This window comes from Aythya marila (assembly GCF_965140915.1).
Source record: "Aythya marila genome assembly, chromosome: 2".
In the NCBI taxonomy this organism is placed as follows: domain Eukaryota; kingdom Metazoa; phylum Chordata; class Aves; order Anseriformes; family Anatidae; genus Aythya; species Aythya marila.
In genome coordinates, this window is record NC_139043.1 from 121,286,136 (window position 1) to 121,306,675 (window position 20,540).

The following is a 20,540-nucleotide window of genomic DNA, read 5'->3' on the forward strand; positions in this document are numbered from 1 at the left end:
TTACAACTCACTCCTGCTGTAGCCAAATCAGTGTTAATTAAATAGGCTCACGTGTGAAAGGCTAGATAAAAGTTGCATCTTATAAAGCCAAAGCAAATGTTTTAACTTATAGTTTTAATATAGCAATCAAAGAAAATTTCAAATACTGTACAGTGAAGTGTAGTATAGTACACTATATACTGTTATAATACACTATTGTTACATTACAGATAAAAAAATCAAATATAATTAGTACAGCAATCACAAATAAAACAAACCAAAGTGTGCTGGATAACAGCCAGTGCTGCGAAGATGGTATAATTTCTATGCTAGTTTCTTTTTAAGTCAACATGTAAAGCACTTACTGTTTAAAAAGATTTGTTTGCTAAATATATACACTATTAATTCTTATTTATACATTTTTTTTTTTTAAATAGCATTCCCTCCTAAAAGTGCACTCTTTCATTTCTTGGCAATAATCCTCATTAAACGTAAAATAATCCTGGACATACCACTCAGCTCAACCTTTTATTGCTCAACCGCAGGCGTAAGGGCTCAGAGGGAATCCCGCATTCGAAAGATCTTAAGCAACTTTAAGCAGCTAAACTGATATTCACAAGCAAAACAAAGAAACCACTTACTGTCTTCTTGTTTTTTTTAAACAGAAGGATCAGCTTCATGTTATTATTTTACAAAAGCGTGTAAATGCTGCTATTTGAAAAATGGGAGCCAAACAAACGTAGAGGTAACAGTGGCTTCTTAAATCATTCACTTCTCACTCATTGCATCTCAGCTTGAACGTAGCTCTCCTGGCAGTAAGCACACTAGGAATGTTATTACCTGACGTTTTCACGAGAAACTGAGAAAGCAGCAAGCAACCCTGCTAACCTGGTCAGAGCAACAACAGATCCCACTCCTCCAAAGATTTTCAGTTGAGCATTCTGGTTGGGGAAGTGCGCCTGGGGTGCAGGGTTGTTAGCACACAGCCTCACAGCACCGTGCCCCCGTGAAGCTGCTAGTCCTGTGTCACAGACGACACCTTGTTCTTGTTTTGTACCGAGCAGACCAGCAAACTACACGGGATTCAGAAAGCCAACAACACACATTGCTGTCTCGTGTCTGTAACAGTGAACACGCCCCAAATGCATTTATATTACTTCATTTGAAAAATGTCTTTTCCCCTCACTGAAATTCAGCCAATTCCCAGACCAACAGCAGTATCAAGAAGTCAACCTTACTAACCAGCCAAACATCTTTGTAGTAAAAACCTTGCATTTGCCTGCAAAATGGATCTGTGCTCCCGAGGCTTCCCATATGCTCGTTGAGAGTCTAGCTCTTTTTTTCTTTTTGTACCGGGCCTGTGTTCTTCAGTAGTCACCTCTCCCTTAGGTTACACCTCCAAAGCCATAGTCAAGTGTATGATTTTCAAGTAATTTGAGTCATCTTTGTCATGAGACACTGTGTTAAAAGGTGGCTGGCCCCTAGACAAGAAAGCAACTCAGCAGCCCGGCCTAACTGCAGAGGCAATTCAGTGGCAAGAAGTCAGGCTGGTTGTTTTCCCTTGTTTGTAACAAAGGAGCACTTTCTGCACCATCTGAGATGTCCTGTTCACGGGGTTTACACCCACAACGAGCCTTCCCTGCCCTTGCACCCCATGGCCACCTTCCTGCCTGAGGGGGCGACCTGACAGGCAGCCGGGTGCTCACGCCAGGCACGCTGACTGACCTCAGCTCACAACTGCAGCCCCTGGTAGCAATCAAACGAAACATCTGCTCAAGCTTCCACGTCGGTGTTCTTTATTTCACTTCTCCTGCACAGTTACACGCCGTGCCAGCAGGTAGGTGCAGCTTAGCCTTCCTTGAGGGTACCAAAAGCCATCTTTCTCAGAAATGCTGGTATTTAAATGCATGAGAAAGCCCCGTGAAAGAAGAACACTGCACCAGAACCACGCACCATCCTGCGTCAGACCAGAGGAGCTCACGTAAGATCTTGTGATTTTGACCCTGTTTGAGACCATTTGGTTTTGGGAACTGGAGAGTTCTGATCTGCATGGCATGAGTGGATCCCAGAGAAGACACTAAGGGTGAGTGAAAGCGAGCTATCATCCGTGCCTACTTCTATTTAGTTAAGAGAGGAAAATGTCAAATTGCTGCTGAAATATAGGAAGTGTGTCAAAATCAAACCAAGCCTTCCTCTTTACACAGTCAAAGGCACACAAACTTCCGCACTCTCACCACAAAGGCATCAAAGCAAGCGTCTTTCCTTGGAGTAAGGATGATGCGCAATAAATACTTCAATTTATTTCAAAATTAAAATTCTCTCATATACACTTTTTTTTTTTCCAGCCAAAGAAGACTTTTCTAAAGGAAATGTTAAAAACATCTAGGTGGTAGCTATCTCATCTAGAATGCAAGAGATCCGGGTGATGCCTCCCCCTGAGCCTCTCCCCACCTGAGCTCCTCCTTCCCAGGAACATGCCCCTGCTCTACGTCCCTAAACCTCACGCCGTGACAAAGCACAACCCTCAACATTTTATATATAGAAGCGGCCTTCAGACAGCCAGACTGATTCATGGGAGACTGAATGTTTTCAGAAGTCGGGGCAGGCTTCCAGCTGCTGCATGTGCATCCTGTTTCTCACTGAATAAGCCCTGCCAGTTAATCAATGCATCAGCAAGGTCAGTCCTGGTGTGCCAAATTACTTCATGCGCTCCAAGCTGCCAAGTCCTAACTCACAGGTTTGCAATAGGAGATCTTAACATTTTTATTTGTGAAAAGGTGATTCTTATATTTTACCTATAAGTAGTGGACTAAATGGTTAAAGGTTTATTCCCTCTGCATAAGAAGTTAACCAGCAGAGGAGTTTAAATCAACTTTGACAAAGTGAGGGCTTATTCTTTAAGTGATTTGCTTCAGGTAGTTTTTACATACAAAAATAAATCCTCCCCCATGGGACATTTTCTCGTACTAACGCTTAGAACTGTTTAAGTGATTAGAAATGTAAAAAGTGGAGACTTTCCTGAATACAAACATATACAATACAAACAACATCTGTGAACTGGTAAAAACCCACGTGTGCACACACACTGACTTCAACATTTAAATGCTCTTAATTCCTTTGAAGCTGTATTAACATCTTTCATCCACTCAGTGTTATTTTGCCATGAGAGGAAGCAACAACAGTGCACTTAACTCTGACTACGAAGATAGGAAGCAAAGTGCAAGATCAGACAAACATTCCGTCCTCGGGGAGCAAGCACAACAGCTCCTTCTTAAAAACCAGCTCTGCAGCTCCGATGAACACGCTACGTAAGTGGATACCAGCTGCATTAGCACTGCTGCAGGTCTCCCTGCATCGCGAACTGAAGTGAAGCTCAGAGAGGTGAGCAGTCTTTGCAGACTTTGCAGACAATGAAACAGCACGCAGGAAACAGGCAGCTTCCAAGAGCTCAATTATTACTGAATATTTGAGGGGAATTTAGGTTAGAGAGTTGTTTCCTTCCAATAAAATGCTAATTTGCTCTGAGGACAGCCTTTTTTTTTTTCCATTACTGACCAATACTAGTAATCAAAGCTTTTTAAGAGAAATGGATTTGCTAATGAACATTTGCTATTCCTTACAACTGCCAACTTCTTCTCTCCTGTAGTTGTATTTAAAGTTGCACAACATCTGAACCAGCTCAGTATTTGGGAGGAAATACAAACACGCTATCACTTACTAACAGAGCACCAAAATGGTTGTGTTGGCTCAGACAGCCACACGTAACCACACCACATTCACTTTATCTTCATCGTACACTTTTTTCTAACTTGCTCAAACTGACAATACGCAGAAATTAGAGAGTTTACTACAGTCACTTATTTCAAGATTTCTGACAAGCGTATACGGCTGTATGAATGAAACAAATTTAAATCTGAGGAAGTGCCAGTGTAATTAAAGTACTGTGGATGCCATGTTGTAAAATTTAGCACAAGTTTAGTTTCAGTTGTTGTGTTTTGTTTTTTTTTTTTTTAAAGTTTATGTGTAGCTCGTGTTTACGGTGCATTTTTGAGTGGAACTAAGTACCTGGGACAGGATTAACCTTGTCAAGTTTCTAGTTTTGCCTGGTTTAGCCTTTCCAGTAACCTTAAACTAGCGTGGTAAGAACCTTGCATGGGCTTAAATTTTAAGACTTAGACAGAATTAAAAATTACAAAGAACTTTCAGTAACCCACATTACAGCAGATATTCATCTCAGTGCATTTCCTAATAACTAATTTACAGGTAACAGAGCCAGCCTGGGTAGCAGTATGGTAATATTAAAAGCTATTGCCAATCACACACTTGCTTATCATGCACTGAATAAGATGATATAATCTTTGACATACATACAAGATTTAATAACTAATCACTTTGTGTGGCCCAGCCAATAAACATTACATTTGAACAGTAATTTCTTCTACCCTTATTAGATTTTAACCTATCAAGAGTGATCCATTGGCTCAGTAACATTAGTAATTCCTGCATCTTGGCTATCCATCTCCTCAAGCTCCTCAACAGAACTTCCCTTTTGTGCTTTAGACCTCGCAGGGAAAGTTGCTCCCACAGAATTCACCATGTTACCATCAGTTGATTCAGCATTCAAGCGTTCGGTACCACCTGGTGCAGGAAACGACTCGGGTAAGCCAGCCTGAAAGCTCCCAGTTTTAGCAGTTGAACTCACTGCCTCTACTTTTCTTTGAGAGACATCAACTGATGCTGACTGCTCTGTATTCTGATCCCGCAAGTGTCTATCCATTGAAGCCTGAATGGAAGAGACCATCTCCTGCAACTTTTTTCTCTGTGCCTCAATCAAAGTGGGGTCAAGCTGCCTGCTGTCTCTCATCGTCACCACCCCAGGAGCTATTCGGATAAGCTCACTGTTACCAGAAGCAGCTGTGAATGCGGAAGGCTCAATTTTAGCAGGACTGAAGTCCGTTTCTGTGCTAGGCTTTCTTAAGAGTGGTGTTTCCCTGGCTCTTTGATCGTGTTGTTGACTACTGGATGCAGTTCCTAGGGAATGGCCCTTGCCTTGAAATGCAGTTATGTTATGCAGTTGTTCAGATTTCTTTTTCACTACTCCACCACTACCCAGCTTCAGCATTCCATGCGAAGGGCTTGCCTCCCTGCTCCTCGAAGTAGCTTCGGCGCGCACTTGACTTAAGGCCTCTTTCACTAAGTCTTCAACATCAGGACCGATGGGGAAGTGCCCAGCAGCATCCACACAGAGCTCTAATCGATCTTCTGCTGCATTGTACACAAAGTTTTTACCAGGCAGATGCGGAAAAGTACAGTGCTTGCCATCAGCCAAACCTATAAAGACAGGAAAAAAAAAAGTTATTCGAAATGCAAGCAGATTTAAAATGATTGCAGCAAAAATGTAAAAACAAACACATTTAAACTTTTTACTATGGGAGAAAAACAATTCAGGCTCGTATATCCACAGTATACCCCTAAGACATTGCTGCCTTCTATAGTGATTTTATTGAACTGCCAGGACTGCAGCACCACTAGATAAAACAACCCTGTTGGTAGGGCTAGCAGTTCTAACGCAACAGAAGTTGAAGCAGCAGCACATGCCTGCAGTAACACAAAGAAAGCCAAACCCCACCACCACCCTAACCTTCCCCTCAGCCAAAAAACAGAGAGAAAACATTTAAAGAGTAGACAGCACATTTCAAATCACTGTGCATCTAGAGAAGGTAAAGACCTCTTTTGTACTGGTTAAAATAGCAGGGTTTCAGCATGCACAACTGCACTTAAACCTGAGGATGTTCATATTTCCTGTTTCTTGTCTTCTCAGAGAGAAAGCAGATAAAAATGTTTCAAGGTTACTATGTTCAGTAGCCCTAGGCATCATAAGTATTAACCTTTACAAACTTAACATGAGACATAATATTTTTCATTAGCTGTTTGTTTCCTTTTTTGACACAGAGTTGCTTCAGAACTTAAATTTGCCTGGTGAACTCTGACAGCAGATCTGTCCAATCACAAGTAGATTAATGAAACAATCAGCTTTCTATTTTTTCGGTCATAAATTACAAAGTAACTTTTATCTCTGTCCCATACGGACTGTGGTACAAGCAGTAAGGCATCATTTTAGCGACAAGGGTTTTCTACGAGTTAAAAGCTGTCTGCAGAAGAAAACTTGGCTGCCACAGCTCTCTTCAGTTCAGTTCTATCAGCTATGAAATGAGAGCTACAACAACAACAAAAAAGCAGACATGAGACACTTAAAAAAAAAAAAAAAAAAGTGCAGCGAATGGGTAAATTTATGGGATTTTCCTCATATTCTCTTACAATTCCTCAAGAATGATACCGAAAATTATAGAGAAGGGAAGCAAGGTGACACCTAAATCCTTCTTCTATGTTATCAAATACAATGCAGTCAAAACAAGTATGCTAGGCATCAACAAAAAGGACAAATCAAATTATTTGAGATGTTACTAAACAGTTTTTACACTGATGAATCAAGTGACCAAACTCATTCAGCCTCCAAGGCTTCCGATTCACTCTCCTACAGCTGCAGGGAATCTACAGATGAGATATTCTTCATTTCAACAACTTCAGACACACAGCTTCTTTCTTTACATGTCCATGGGAACTGATAACCAACCAGCCAAAACACGCTACAGAACAAAATTTAACCCCAAGCACCTGTCTCACTTAGCCTGAAGAACAAAATTTAACTACATAATCCGCCAACTCAACCTTTGCTTGCAGAAGAGTCGTGCAAGAGTTTTTATCATAGACCAAACCTGCCTTTGAAAATGTGATCTTGAAATCCAAATGAGATCTCAGACAATCTGCTAAATCAAATTTCAATTGATTAACAGTGACTACAGTTGATGGAAAGCTTTGTTTCAAGTGTTCAGTATAATAGCTGCATTAATTAAAATATTACAAATATGTAAGGAGCTTCTTCACGTGAAGAAAAAACACTTGCACGATAACTGATGTGGAAGTTTAGTAGTTCATAAAACGCTAAAATCATACAAGTATGCTAATGGTGAAAACTGTAATTCCACCTACCAAGCTAGGAGGTAAAATACCTACACATACAGAAGTGCAATCAGAATCAAATCAGAATGGCATCTCCCCCAGCCTTAGCTCTTACACTGTCAGTTGGCAAAATACTTTAAACCAGGCATTCTCTGAGCTAATGGACAGCTGGGTTAAAATCTCTTACATCCATTTTAGGCTCTCAGCTCCAGCTAGTCATGTATCAGCCCAGAACATCCTCTCTATTGGGCATCGTTTAAGCTAATTCACTTGCCACAAACAACACACCAGTCTTCACTGTACAAGCACAGTAAAAGGACAACAACTAAAATGAAGCAAATCTCCTGCAAGACACTTGCATGCCTAATCTATTCCCCAGGCTAATAATTGAGTGAGAGGTAGCACGCACTAAGGATGCCACACATTTTAGCTATTGCAAACATAAAAGAAAGGATGTACTAAAACAGTTGATAATAAAATTAAAAAAAAAAAAAAAAAAAAAAAGGTTAAGTTGATAAAACTGCTTCAGAAATCAAAAAGCAAGAAAGTGGCAGAGGAAGTATTATTATAGATGAAACCACAGGAGCTAAGCTGTGAATACAAAGACTTCAACAAGAAAATAGACTCCAAGTGAGAGAAAATAACTCAATAGCATGTTATATGAAGAATCAGACATTATTCTTTGTAGGCAGTATTTTAAAAGCCATCTAAAAACGAAATATACTTGAATTGCTTGCTTATTCCACACATAGTCCAAGATGAGATATTTATCAACATAAAAAGGGGATGCGTAACTTTGCTTTTGAACAACAGTCGTAGGAATATCAAAAACAAATTTAACCAACCATTTAAATTTAACACAAGCAATAATCCTGTATAAAACACCTACTAAGACAAAGTACAAAGATGAACTCCTTGTTCAGCGAGTGTTTCAAAGTATAATGGAAATAGGTCCTATAATTTTCTCCTCGTTTGATCTTTCCAGTAGGAAAAAACAAACCAAAACCAAACCACAGCTGGCTTATTGAAGTTGTTTGTTCTAGTCAGGAAGTTTATCTGGAGATGTATGGCTACAGAGATCTTGGAAGAGAATATTTAAGCTGAATGAACAAGTCTTAATCTGATTCCCCAGTGTTATAAGAGGCTCTGAGGGAGTATGAGGAGCTCTACAATGTTATGAAAATTAAAGGTGTACCATGCTAATAAAATAAAGTCTGTTTATGCTTACAAGTGACTCAAGACCAATTTACACTTTTAAAGGTTTGAAAACAGAGGAAGAAAGAACAACAAAACCAAAAGATACCTGTGGTTTTCTTCATTATGCTGTAGAACACTCCACCCTGCTGAAACAACTGAGGAAGCCCCTTTGCATAAGACCAAACATCTTCTCCTATAAAAATCAAACACAATCGTGAGAATTAAGCACTCCTGTTTTAACATCACAGACAACAGCTGAAAGACTCCTTGGAATAAATCCTCACTTTTAATGTGAGAATGCAATTAAGAATTTGAATTCTGATTGCTTATTTGTAGAACAGGAACTGTGGATACTGGGCAACTTCCAGGAAAGCATCCCACAGTCTGCATTAAATATCCTACGTGCTCCAGTACAAAGGTTCCCAAATTTGATGTGATCCAAGCTCCAGCTCCCAGTTCTTTGCCAGGCCGTACACCCAAATCTCCCCTCCCCTCCCATCGCACACTTACACAAGGAGATGACTGATGCTCTTCCAAAATTCAGGCACGTATCCTTGTGCGTCAAAGCCTCAATTCTGTATCTCTACACCTTTCCCTGGATGGGGTCTCAGTGTCACAGCGGCTTCACGCTGCAGCACGAGCCCCCACACAGGCAGTTGGGCAGAAGTCAATCCCCTACCTTCTTCCCCCTTCCTCTTCTTGAGGCTCAGCAGTGAAATGCCAATGCCAGGGCCCAGCAGCCCCCTGGAACTGGCATTTTTCAACGATGCCAGAAAGGGCATTGAAATGTGACAACCTCAAACGCTGCTGAGGGGTCAACAGACAAAACAAAAACAGCAGCACCACCACCCCAGGACTACATTAAGGAAGGTAAAGAACAGAGAAAAGGAGTTACAGCGACAGTATCAGCAACAGAGCACCTGCTAAACCCTCAGGTGTGCTGCTCCTCATCCTGCTAACCACTCACCTGCTCCCTAGCAGTGGTACGTGGTGCAGCCGACAGAGCCTGCAAACAGGAACTGCTAACAATGCAGAAACAATTACTGGGCATTGACATTTTCCTAAAAAAAATGAATGTTTTCCCCCCACGTCACATCAAACCTTCAGGGAAAGGACTGAGATAGAAATTGCAGCCTTCTTTAATCATCACAGCCTCGACAGCCGTTTCTCCCACTGTTCTGTTAAAACTGGAGGCCGTGAATCATCAGCTCAAGTTAACTGGATGCACAACTGCTTGGGACAGAGAGAGCTGGAAAGCGTGAGAAGGCAAAGTACTGCCCACCAGTATTTCTTTGCTTGCCCTTAGGAGCAAAATAAAAGCATTGAGTCATTTTTAGCAGCTTCCCCCCCAGAAGGATGCTGTCGGCCACCTCCCCGCTCCAAGTGTTCCTTGAGTCCCCATTCTCTGTCACAAGGAGCAGCACATCTTCGTGTCCTCTCTGTAGACACCTAAAGAAAGGAGCCCCACGTAACCTGGTTCCTGATAAACGCGCTCCTGAAGCCACAGGCATGCTGCTTCGTTCCGTTCATTTGCACATCAAGCTCAGGGCTTTGACCGAGCACAGACGGGGCTGGTTAACAGGCATCCACTCCCAGCAAGGAAATCCAGCAGACAAGGCACCTGCTGCTCGTTCTCATTTTCCACGATCCACCACAGAAGGATGTCTCGCCTTCTGGCTTTACCCTGCTAATTTCATCACCTCAAAAGGGGCTCGCTGCCCCCCCGTGTCCCTGTTCCATTTACATTTTGCAGCATACATCTCTGGGCAATGCTCCTCATTTCCCCCAGGTAGCAGCAACCCCAGCTCTCCCCGCTGGTTTAAATACCACCTGCAGGAATCAAAATATCCTCTACACTGGTAACAAAACAGCCTTCAGTCTGCTGAAGCGTGGGGAAGCCACGGTCAGCAGCCACACAGTGGCCGACTCTATTTACGGACCCCCATGGTGCTGCATTTAGCATTATTCGAAGGGTTCCCATCCCTCCCACAAGGTTACCACCAGGTTTTTGGTGAAAGTCCAGTTTTACAGCCTCAGGCACGCTTTGTCAAGCCTTGCACCAGCGAAGCATCTCTGTTCAGGCAGCTTTTTCTGCGACAGGAGCAAGGACTACACACAGAAAAGTGTGGTGGGCAGGGCTCACCAAACAAAAACACTGAAAGCCACTGAAAGAAAGAAACCAAAATAAACCCTTACGCTGTTTTGAGAAAGAGGTCTCAGACTGGAACAGCAAAAAGACCCAAACCAATTGTCTGGAGCTCCCCAGGCTGGAGTAACCACCGTGCATAATTCAGCTAAACTACCTTTGAGCTCTGCAGGTTTGTGTTCCCAGTTGGGTCTGCTCGTTCTGGTTCTGCCTACAGCAGCAGTAAGATGTTACAGGTCACGAGCTGATCTGGGCGATCATCTAGCTGGATGAAAAGCTCCCTCCGGCTGCTGTACTCACCGCAGGGCTGCTGTTCTCCCCACTATTTCCACCACACAGCTCCCCCAGAGCAGGCTGCAGCCCCGCAGCAGGAAGGCAGGGCAGCAAACACCGCGTACCCTGCCCACGAGCACGCCTGGGAAGAGCTGGTGCAGACCAACCTGTGCCAGTGGCAGCCCGAGACAGTCCCTGCGTGCAGCAGAGGAGGCGTGCAGCACTGCAAAACAAGCCAAAAGCTCTGCTGATAAACACAGGCTACGGGGAGCTGCGGCTGGCTTTAAAATGCTGGTTAAATCCCAGCAAATCCTGGTGTCGATTAATAGGTTTAATTGAAACCTGGCCATTCGGATTTCACGTGAGCTGGCAAGTTGATCAATGCAAAACAGATCAGCCAAAACAGATTCATACTCAGCTTGCACGTATCCGGAGTGGTTTTGCCTGGGTGTAATTAAAGCAGTTTAAAAACATAACGCGTTAACTATGCTGATGTGAAATTAAAATCCCTTTAGTCACTTCCTTATAGGATCGTATAGTTGGAGCTAAATAAAAATAGGGGGAAAAGCTGCACATCTTAGGCATGCTTTTTGTAAAGTAGTTCAGAAAAAAATCACAGTATCTAATTACCCAAGGGTTATTTTTAAATTATACATGTAAAAATTAAATAACACGGTCTAAAATTTTAATGAGTTAACTAGCCAAGCCCAGAAACAAAAAATCTAAGTAACTAAAATGGGAAAGAAGCATCAATCCACCCAAGAGGAGACCCTGTCATAAAACTCTTCTAAGCATCCAGAATTAATAGCTCTAGATCAGTGAAGACAAACTTCAACTACAGGCACGGGGGAAAGAAAAAAAGTTTGGTCCAGAGAACCTACTTCAGTCGCACCTCTCCTCTTCGTGTCCTGATCTGACCATGTTGGATGAGTATTTTTACAAAAAATAAGTTACAACAAGAGCATGAAGGCCGAGCTGACTGTCAAAATTTTGCAGCACCCTAATAACAGAGAAAAAAAGCTGAGAAACACTGAGGTTTCCCTTCCCAGAAAGGCTGAACATACAAGCCTGAGGAGCTGGCACCTGCACCCTATTAAGAAAGGCTTCGGAAATGTATTTGGGTTTGTTTTCCCACTGAAAAATAACAATTGGAAGTAGCCAGCCGCCTAGATTTTTCCACGAGTATTGTGGAAGGAAAATGAAGCCCTGATGCAAAAAGTGGCTACACAAAAATAGCATCTTATTCAGTCGCTGCCCAAGTTGCTATAGCTGGGTGGTTTATCATTTGCTGCCACTTTTAGTCCCATTAGTAACACAAAATGGATACAGGGGAAAGGGTGAGGTAAAGGCTATTCCGACCTGTGCCTCACGGGAGGAATCTCACAGCGGGGAGAGGCAAAGGAAAAAATTGATCTTTGAACACCAGGCTCACAGTTTATACGGGAGTGGATGCAGAAAGGGAGGCACCTTAGTGCTGAAGTCACTCGGATCCTTTGACAGCACCTCCGAGGTTTCTGTAAGCCCACGACCACATTTTCGAGCCTGTTTTTTCAACGCTCTCTTAGTTTCACCCTGGAGTTAGGCAAGCTTTCTGCCCCAGCCTTTCTTCCCCTGCACTTTGGAACCGCAACCCGAACGCCAGGGCGGCGAGGTGGCAGGCGGCCGGGCCAGAGACAGCGGAGTAAACAGCCGGGCTCGGGGAAAATCAAAGTTCTGCACCGTGAACCTCTGACACGTCGCCCCGGGCTTATGCAATGGGTTTGTTCCTGCAACATCACATGCCTCGGCCACACCAAATCCCTCCAGCAGAAGAGGAGACTCCCACAAAAACAAAAAAAAAAACTGCAAACATGACTATTCGACCTGTTCGTACAGCTAAAGGGTAATTGCTGGTCTGCTTCCCGTCAGGCACAGCAGGAATGGTGAAACCTAATGAAGAGAAGTCCCTTCAATGTAGGGCAGACACACGTTGGGAAGAAAATGAAAAAAAAAGGGAAAAAACAGACAAAAAGATCTGCCTTTTGTCAGTCAGCAGATTCATAAATGTAATTATGTGAAGAGACTGGCACGCAAATCAAGGCCCAAATCTCCTGAGCCCACATATGAAAATGAAAGCCACAGGCAACTGAGAAAAGTTCATTAGTTTTGAATTATTACCAGGCATTTACACGAGTGATGATTTATAAGCACAGCTTTGCTACCCTATGCTACAGCCGGGCTTCAAATACACATTCAGTTCTTCCAGCTTCTCCTCTGCCTGCATTCTGAAATGATGCTTTTCGTGGTTCCTGTTTGAAAATAAAACAGAAAACCACCCAGACCTTCACATGAAACAAGCAGATGAGCCAAGGAGACGATGCTGCGCTGATCTGCTTACACCAACACAGCTCTCCGTGGGGAGAAACGCCAGGACTTTGTCTTAATACAGGGGTGAGGATTTAGTCCTCAAACTTCCGAGGAGCGGCCAACATCCCCTTCTCACGGCTACTCTGAATTCATTTCCTGTGACCCGGGGGAGGTGTAGGAAGCGAGAGTGTGCAGCTCGCACAGCACGCCCATCAAATGTCTGCTTAATGAGGTGCTGGAAAAACAAACAGAGAACGCAGGGAGAGAGACAGAGAGGCAAAGACATCGACTCCTAAACGACAGTTTTTAAGAGAGGATTTCATAGCGCAGAAAGAACAAGCACCTCACACACACGTTTTAAAATTCACAGCACTGAAAACCCCTGACAGCACGCTGACTGTTCCTCTAACAGAGGAATAATGACACTAACCTGTACTCCATGGTTACAGAAAAAAAAAAAAAAAAAAAAAAAAAGGTTTATGTAATTGTGTTTTGTAGAATTTTATCTCCTACTTAAAAGCCACAATTTTTAAAATACAACCTGAAGCCGGCCTTACCCATTAGCGTTGCTAGAAGACACAGCGAGTACATCTCCTTGTCGACCTGCTCTTGCAGCTCCTTCGAAGAGATTTTACTAGTCACAGCGACGTCTTCATGCTTCACGGCATGGGCCGAGTGCGCTGCAGCGGGCTGGCTGCTCTCCTCCTTGCCTTTCAGGATCTCTATGGCAATTCTGTCACCGTGCTGCAGTGGCACGGGCTCGTTCTCCATGCCTTCTTTGGGAGGCAGCAGCTCTTTAGGAGGAAAGCCGTAGCGAATGCACTGCAAGTAGGGAGGAATATTGAATTCTCTAGCTATGCTCTCCTGCAGCTCCAGGAAGGTGGTGGTGCACTTCAGGGTCAGCATCGACTGCCTGCCATCGTTGGTCGTTATTCGGATTTTCTTCTCCTTTGTTGACGTGGGTGAGTACGGGGCTTTCGTTGGCGTAGCGGGCGCAGAGGACGGCCCCTCACGACCAGCCCCCGGGGAAGCAGTCCTGGGTTGCCCTTTATGCTCTTGTTTCAATTTTTCGCTTTTCCGTTTCTGCATCACGGAAGCCTGGTCTGCAATGTTCTGCTGAATAGTTCTTTCGGTTTTGCTCATGTTTAACTCCTCCTTGTGCAAAGTTTTTGTCTTCTGTCCGGTCAGAATGATTTTGGTGGGAAGCTGTGCCTCTGCCTCTTGTCCTTGCTGCACCTCGTCAGCTCTTTGGGCGTGGGCACCATCGATATTTACAGGGGTATAGTCGTCGGGGTTCTTCTTGGCAGTTTGATGCAGTATCGTGTTGACCACTTTCTGAACAAGAATCTCGCTACCAAACTCCCCGGGGAAGTGCTTGGTAACGAGCTTCATGGCCACATCGTACACGTTGCTGTTCAGAGAGGCGTCGCTTTCGTACTGGAACCAATAGACCGTCTCCCTCACCACTCTTCCACCCCACTCCAGAGTGATCGGGAAGGCTTCGGGCAGGTTGTCGTACTCTTTGCCTTCCCAGTAGTGCTTGAACCCGCAGCCGCACTTGCCGCCCGTGGACCTGGTGTTCGTTCTGTCCCCGTCCAGGTAGGAGACGGAGCCGTCTTCCCTGACGCGGCGCACCAAGTTGCCGTGGCACCAGTTGCACGCCGTCAGGCTGCTCAGGCTGTAGTCGGGCACCAGCACGTCCTTCGCTGGGTTGTAAGAGCACACCAAGCTGTTGAGGGGAAAGCTGTAGTTTTTGTCAGGCCGGAGCTGCCCGTGGGTGCTTTTCGCCAGGTTGTACAACTTCCCGCCCGGCGCCAGCCACTCCGGAGGCACGTGGTGCTCCGACAGGGCCCCGCAGATGAGGCACCTGTGGAGGCGGTTGTCCGTCACCGCTTTTTTGGCGGCTGCGGTGACTTCTTCGGGCTGGACTCCGATGACGCCAGTCCTCCTGTAGAAATACTGATGCACGTCGGCGACGAGACTGGGATGAATACCGTGTTTGCTCATGAAAACCTCCTCCATGGCAGCCACCAGCCTCATCAAGTACTTATCTTGCAGGCTTCTGTCTCCGCCGATAACGCAACCGCCGTCCTCCTCCAACTTGATGTACTTTTTGATGAGGTCTTGAGGAACTCCCCAGGCTTTGGGAAGGAGCTTCCTCGGCAGTTTCGGCAAAGCAGCACCTTTTATTCCAACCAGAGGGATGTAATGGTTCCGCCCCGAACTACTCCAGGCGATGCAGATGGGCTTGTTCAGCATGCCGTCCTTCCCCATGCACTTCTCCAGGGGCACCAGGCCGGGGAGGAAGGTCGCCGAGTAATCCCCGGAGCTGCGCATCCCGCTCAGGGAGTCTAAGAGGATGATGGGCCGGTGAAGCACGTTGGCCAGCCCGAAGATGTGGATGTTCCTCAGGCCCATCGGCACGCCTTCCGGCGGCACAAACAAGGGGTCGCACTCGTTGATGATGTCCTCCCACTCGGCCGCGTCGATGAAGTCGTGGAAGAGCGCCTTGTAGTGGCTCAGGTTCTCCTCAAAGTGCTTCTTCAGGTTCTCCCGCAGCGCGTGCCAGAACAGCTCCCGCCCCACCAGCGCCCGCGACACCGCGTGGACCAGGCAGTGGCCGTCGCCGTCCACGTGGACGGGGATGAGGCACTCCTGGCTGTTGTTGGCCTTCTTGATGTCCTCCAGGGTGTCGTGCAGGTACACCAGGCTGCCCGAGCGGTCCTTGCCGTAGCCCACCGTCTCCACGTGCTCAGGCTCGATGAGGAAGGCGCGGTCGCCCAGCAGGGAGCAGTCAAACACCTCCCCTTGGTTCATCTCCCTCAGCAGCTTGGCCTTGCCCGTCTGCTTGTCCATGCCGTAGCGGGCCAGGATGGGGGCCAGCAGCTTGCAGTGGTAGTTGGACAGCCCCATCACCTTCACCAGCTCGGCGCTGCGCCGGGCCGGGCCGGCTCCCAGCAGGGCGCTGCGCAGCAGGTTGTGCAGCACCACGTCGGGGTCCGGCACCTCCTCCACCGCCAGCAGCTGCCGCTGCTCGTGGCGCCGCCCGCACTCGGTGCACTCGATGCTGCCGCCGCCCTGCGGCCCGGCGGCCGGGAAGAACAGCCGCGCCTGGCATTTGGGCTCGGGGCAGGTGCCCGAGAAGATGCGCCGCTCCCGCTTCTTGCCGCCGCCCGCCGCCTGCTGCTGCTGCGCCTGCTGCTGAGGGGACGGCGGCGGCGGCTGCTGCTGCGGCTGGGACATCGCCTGCGGGACCCCCGGCTGCTCCTCACGGGCTCCCCGCCGCCTCCTCCTCCTCCTCCTCCTCCTCCGCCAGCCGCCGCCGCCGCCGCCCGCCGGCCCCCATCCGCCGCGGAAGCCGCCGGCCCCGCCGCCCGTTTGGCCGCAACGCAACGGCCGCTCGGCCCCTTCCACGCCGGCCGCGCAGGCGCCGCGCAGCACGGGGCCGTCGGGAAAGGGAGTCCCGGCGCCGCCGAGGGGAAACGGGAGGGCGGCGCGCCCGGACTACAAGGGCCGTGGTGCAGCGCGGCGCGGGGAGGGGGAGGGTGGGGAGGGGAAGGCCGGCCGCGCTGCCCCGTGGGGTTGTGGGAGTTGTAGTCCGCCCCCCCCTTCCCCTCCTCCCCGTGGGGCTGGGTGGGATGGAGGGCACAGCCTCAGCTCAGCGCGGAGGCTTCACAGCCCTGGGCAGCTCGCGCTGCTGCCTCGCTGCACCTCCTCGCAGATACAGGAGGAGGAAATACAAATGAAAAGGGCTCCGGGGTTGAGATAAGGGCAGGGAGATCGCTCACAGGCAAAGCAGAGTGAGCACAGGGAGATGGATATAATTTATTGCCTACTAATAACAGACTGGAGCAGTGAGAAACTCAAAGCATACTAAATACACCTTCCCTTCGTCCACTTCCTTCTGCATCCTCCCCCTGAGCAGTGCAGCTGAACGGGGAATGGGGGCTGCGGTCAGTCCCTGACACTTCGTCCCCACCACTCCCTCACAGTCCCTCCCTGCCCCTGCTCCCCATGGGGTCCCTCCCATGGATGCCGTCCTTCCCCAGCTGAGCCTGCGGGGGCTGCCCACAGGCAGCAGCTCCTCAAGCACTGCTCCAAATCTGGGTCCATACCATGGGGTCCATCCTTCAGAAGCGGACTCAACATGTCCCTCAAGAGCAGCAGCTCCCACCACATCCCCCTGCTCCACCAGGGGCTCCTCCACAGGCTGCAGCGTGGAGATCTGCTCCATGTGGGACCCATGGGCTGCAGGGGGACAGCCTGCTCCACCAGGGGCCTCTCCACAGGCCACAGGGGAGCTGATGCTGCCTGCCTGGAGCACCTCCTGCCACACTCACTCTGCTGTCTGCAGGGCTGCTTCTCACATTTTCTCACTCCTCTCTCCCAACTGTTGTTGCACAGCAGATTTTCCCCTTCCTTCAATCTGCTCTCCCAGAGGCCCAACCAGCCTCACTCCCTGGCTCAGCTCTGGCCAGCGGTGGGTCTCTTTTGGAGCTGGCTGGAGGTATCTCTGATCTGACACAGGACAGCTGCTGGGCTCTGCTCACAGAGGCCAGCCCTGCAGCCCTCCTGCTACCAAAACCTTGCCACAATAAACCCAATACAGGGGAGAGCCCTGAGGTCTTCCCAGCCGTGGAGTTTTTCAAAAAGCATCTCTGAACCTGCCTGTCCTCCCTGGCCAACCCTGGGCAGCTACACCAGGCCCTGCCCCAGGGGTGAGTGGTGGCCATGGAGGTGTGCCCCAGCTGCCAGCTGCAGATAGGAGACACAGGAGGCCTCAGGGTGAGGTGTTAGCGCCAGTGATCCCGCCTGCTGGCGTCACACACACAGATAATGAGGGAGCGGAGCCCGTGGGGGCCTTATCTCCAGAAGCCATCTGAAATGGTACTTCACAGGCTGGGAGATGAATGCCTGGAGAGCAGCTCGGCAGAAAGGGATCTGGGGCTGCTGGTCAACAGCAGGCTCAACACGAGCCAGCAGTGTGCTCTGGTAGCCAAGAGGTCAAACTGCATTTGGGGGTATGCATTAAACACAGCACAGCCAGCTGCTCAGAAAAGGTGAATCTCCCACTAAATTTAGCATTGGTGCAGCCTCACTGAGTATTATGTGCTGGAGAAAACGAGGAAGAGGCAACCTCACTGCTCCCTGCTCCTTCCTGAGGAGGGGAGGTGGGCAGGGAGGTGCCAGCCTCTGCTCCCTGACAGGCAGCGACAGGACACATGGGAACAGCACAAAGCTGTGCAAGGGCAGACATTAAGGACAATTTCTTAACTGTGAGGGTGGTTAGACACTAGAACAGTCTTCCTAGAGAGGTGGTTGATGCCCCAGGCCTGTCAGCATCCAAGAGGCATTTGGACAATGCCCTTAATAATATGCTTTAAATTTAGCTAGTGCTGAATGTTCAGGCAGTTGGACTCGATAGTCTTTGTAGGTCCCTTCCAACTGAACTAATCTTTTTTATTTAAAGTTTCCAACAAAAATGATAGGGAAAAATATTCACATCTTCCAGCCTGATTACTGTGGCTGGCAGCACATTCATGCAGAGATCTAAAGAGGGGTTACGTTTGGCTCACATAATTTAAATTCTCTTGAAACTCATTCCTGACAGTGATTTATCCTTTAATGAAGGAAAACAAGAGCTGAACTTGTGGAAGACAAGATAGCACCTCACTGAGGTGGCTACCCTTGATAGCATTGCCAAGTACCAGAGCCACCCCACCCAGCCCTACAAATAGAAGGACAAAAATGAGAGCTGCCTCCCTCCTCTGTCATCCCAGTGCTGTAAAGCAAACACCTGATGTTAACATCCCGGGGACTTGTTTATTCTGTACTCACCCAAATGATTTAAAATTAGACAGAGTAGAAATAATAGAAAATGTGTTTTGCTTGCACTTTCCAATGCAAACAGTGGGTTTCACTTTCATTAATCTGTGAAAAGTAGTTTATTACTGGCATTTAAATTATAAAGATTAAGATGATTAATACATACAGAAAATACAGTGTTTGTATGCTTTATCGCAGTCTCTAAGATAAAAAATGTCTCCAGGCCTGGTCCCATGGCAGACTGAGCATTTCCACCTTCTAGCCAAGTCAGCGGAGCTGAGCATGTTCATTACCTCTTAGGTACAATAATTTGTCAAGCACAGAAAATGTATATGCAGGTGTAAATATATATATTCCTCAGTGTAATCTGTTATCTGATCTTTCAAAATCTGGGACAGGTTTGAAGAGGAGAAGGTGAAAATTGTGAGACAGATTTTCATTCTTGCCTGCTACTAATTCTTATTTATGTGCACGGCAGTAGGGTAGCAGCATCACAAGGTACATAATCCTGCCAACGTGCGCTTTGCCTGAGGATAAATCAACAATCTGTGCCCATTCAACTCCTTGGCCTTCCCTACATAAGAAAAAGGAATGCAGTAAAAATGCAAATAGGGAAGCTTCTGTCCACTGTGAGGCTGTATGGGAGCCAAGGAGAATGAAGACCATTCAGAGGGCATCAGATGGTGACAATCCTGTTGTGACCCGGCCTGCATTTTGAAGAAATGTCTGAGAGCTTTTCTGTGCCATCATCAGTCTCTGGAGCAATCCACTTCTTCGCAAATGGCAAATAAACACGTTTGTCATTGCTTAATAGTAGTTTGTATTAAATAAAAGGTAGCACTCTGGTGAAATAATTACCTTTTACTATCAAAACTGACAGTTTGTTTTGTTTTGTTTTGTTTTTTAATATTTTATTTACTTCTCTAACCAGTTGTTTTTATGAAAGCACTTGTTAAATTATGACTGCAAAGTCAAAAATGTTTCTCCTTCTTATTCCCTGCATTAATTTCTCTGACAAATAGTATTCAATAAAGGTATGTAGCTTTTATGGTGACTTGACCCTAATTATTCTGGCTATATGCAGACTTACCATCATGATCCATTGCCCAACTGATTTCTGCAGCTAAAAACTTTCATCACAGAATCTTTGGTAAAAATCACAGTTCTCTGGCAAGGTAATGGTTTATGCAAGTTAAATACATATTTTTTTACAAGCTGTATACACTGTATCTGGCAAACAGGATGATGCAGCTATGTGTTATATGACCGAACACAGGTCATGCAAGTAACTCAACCTTTGAACAGGCTTAGAGGAAAATTCAAGAAATACAGTATCTGTCTTGTTCGTAGATAACCTGCAGAAGTGCAGTACCAAGTCATATCAGAGATCAGGGCAATAACCACAGCTTTGTCACAGGCAACGTGAACAGTGACATCACGGTCAGGAAAAGCAAGGTTACTTTCAAATCTACCATGTACTTGAAGATCACAATTATTACAAGGCTAAATTTACTTACAATGACTCAGAAGAGTGATAAATTACCAGCAGCGGGATATAACTGAACCCGTGCTACTTTGCAGATGAGGACAGAGCACTGCCAGGAACAATATCCAGGCATTCATTCCTGGCCAAGGATGCGAGATCTAAAATGTTGAGTTTGATCTTCACACAGAGCCGTTCCCTCCCTTCCTTGTTCTTCACCCTCAGGGAACTGGTCATTCCCAGGTGGAAGCAATTACTTCTCAGGGGGAG

General features: G+C 46.8%; 1 protein-coding gene across 1 annotated transcript; it reads right to left on the reverse strand.

Moving 5' to 3' along the window:
• Positions 1-95: 95 nt before the first annotated feature.
• On the reverse strand, positions 96-16,325 carry VCPIP1 (valosin containing protein interacting protein 1). The gene is made up of 3 exons (XM_082752249.1): positions 13,519-16,325; positions 8,303-8,389; positions 96-5,310 (listed from the first exon to the last, which is right to left on the reverse strand). Exons 1-3 carry the CDS (start codon positions 16,202-16,204, stop codon positions 4,442-4,444), a joined length of 3,642 nt encoding a protein of 1,213 aa, XP_082608375.1. The 5' UTR covers positions 16,205-16,325; the 3' UTR covers positions 96-4,441.
• Between the last annotated feature and the right edge of the window lie 4,215 nt (positions 16,326-20,540).

Bases quoted from the DNA above. Each gene is read 5' to 3' on its own strand.
- VCPIP1 (XM_082752249.1), bottom strand. From the start codon at position 16,204: ATGTCCCAGCCGCAGCAGCAGCCGCCGCCGCCGTCCCCTCAGCAGCAG. The intron at 8,390-13,518 runs GTAAGGCCGGCT...TGATTTTTATAG, and splicing joins TCTTCTAGCAACGCTAATGG to GAGAAGATGTTTGGTCTTAT. The intron at 5,311-8,302 runs GTATCTTTTGGT...CTGTCTTTATAG, and splicing joins CATAATGAAGAAAACCACAG to GTTTGGCTGATGGCAAGCAC.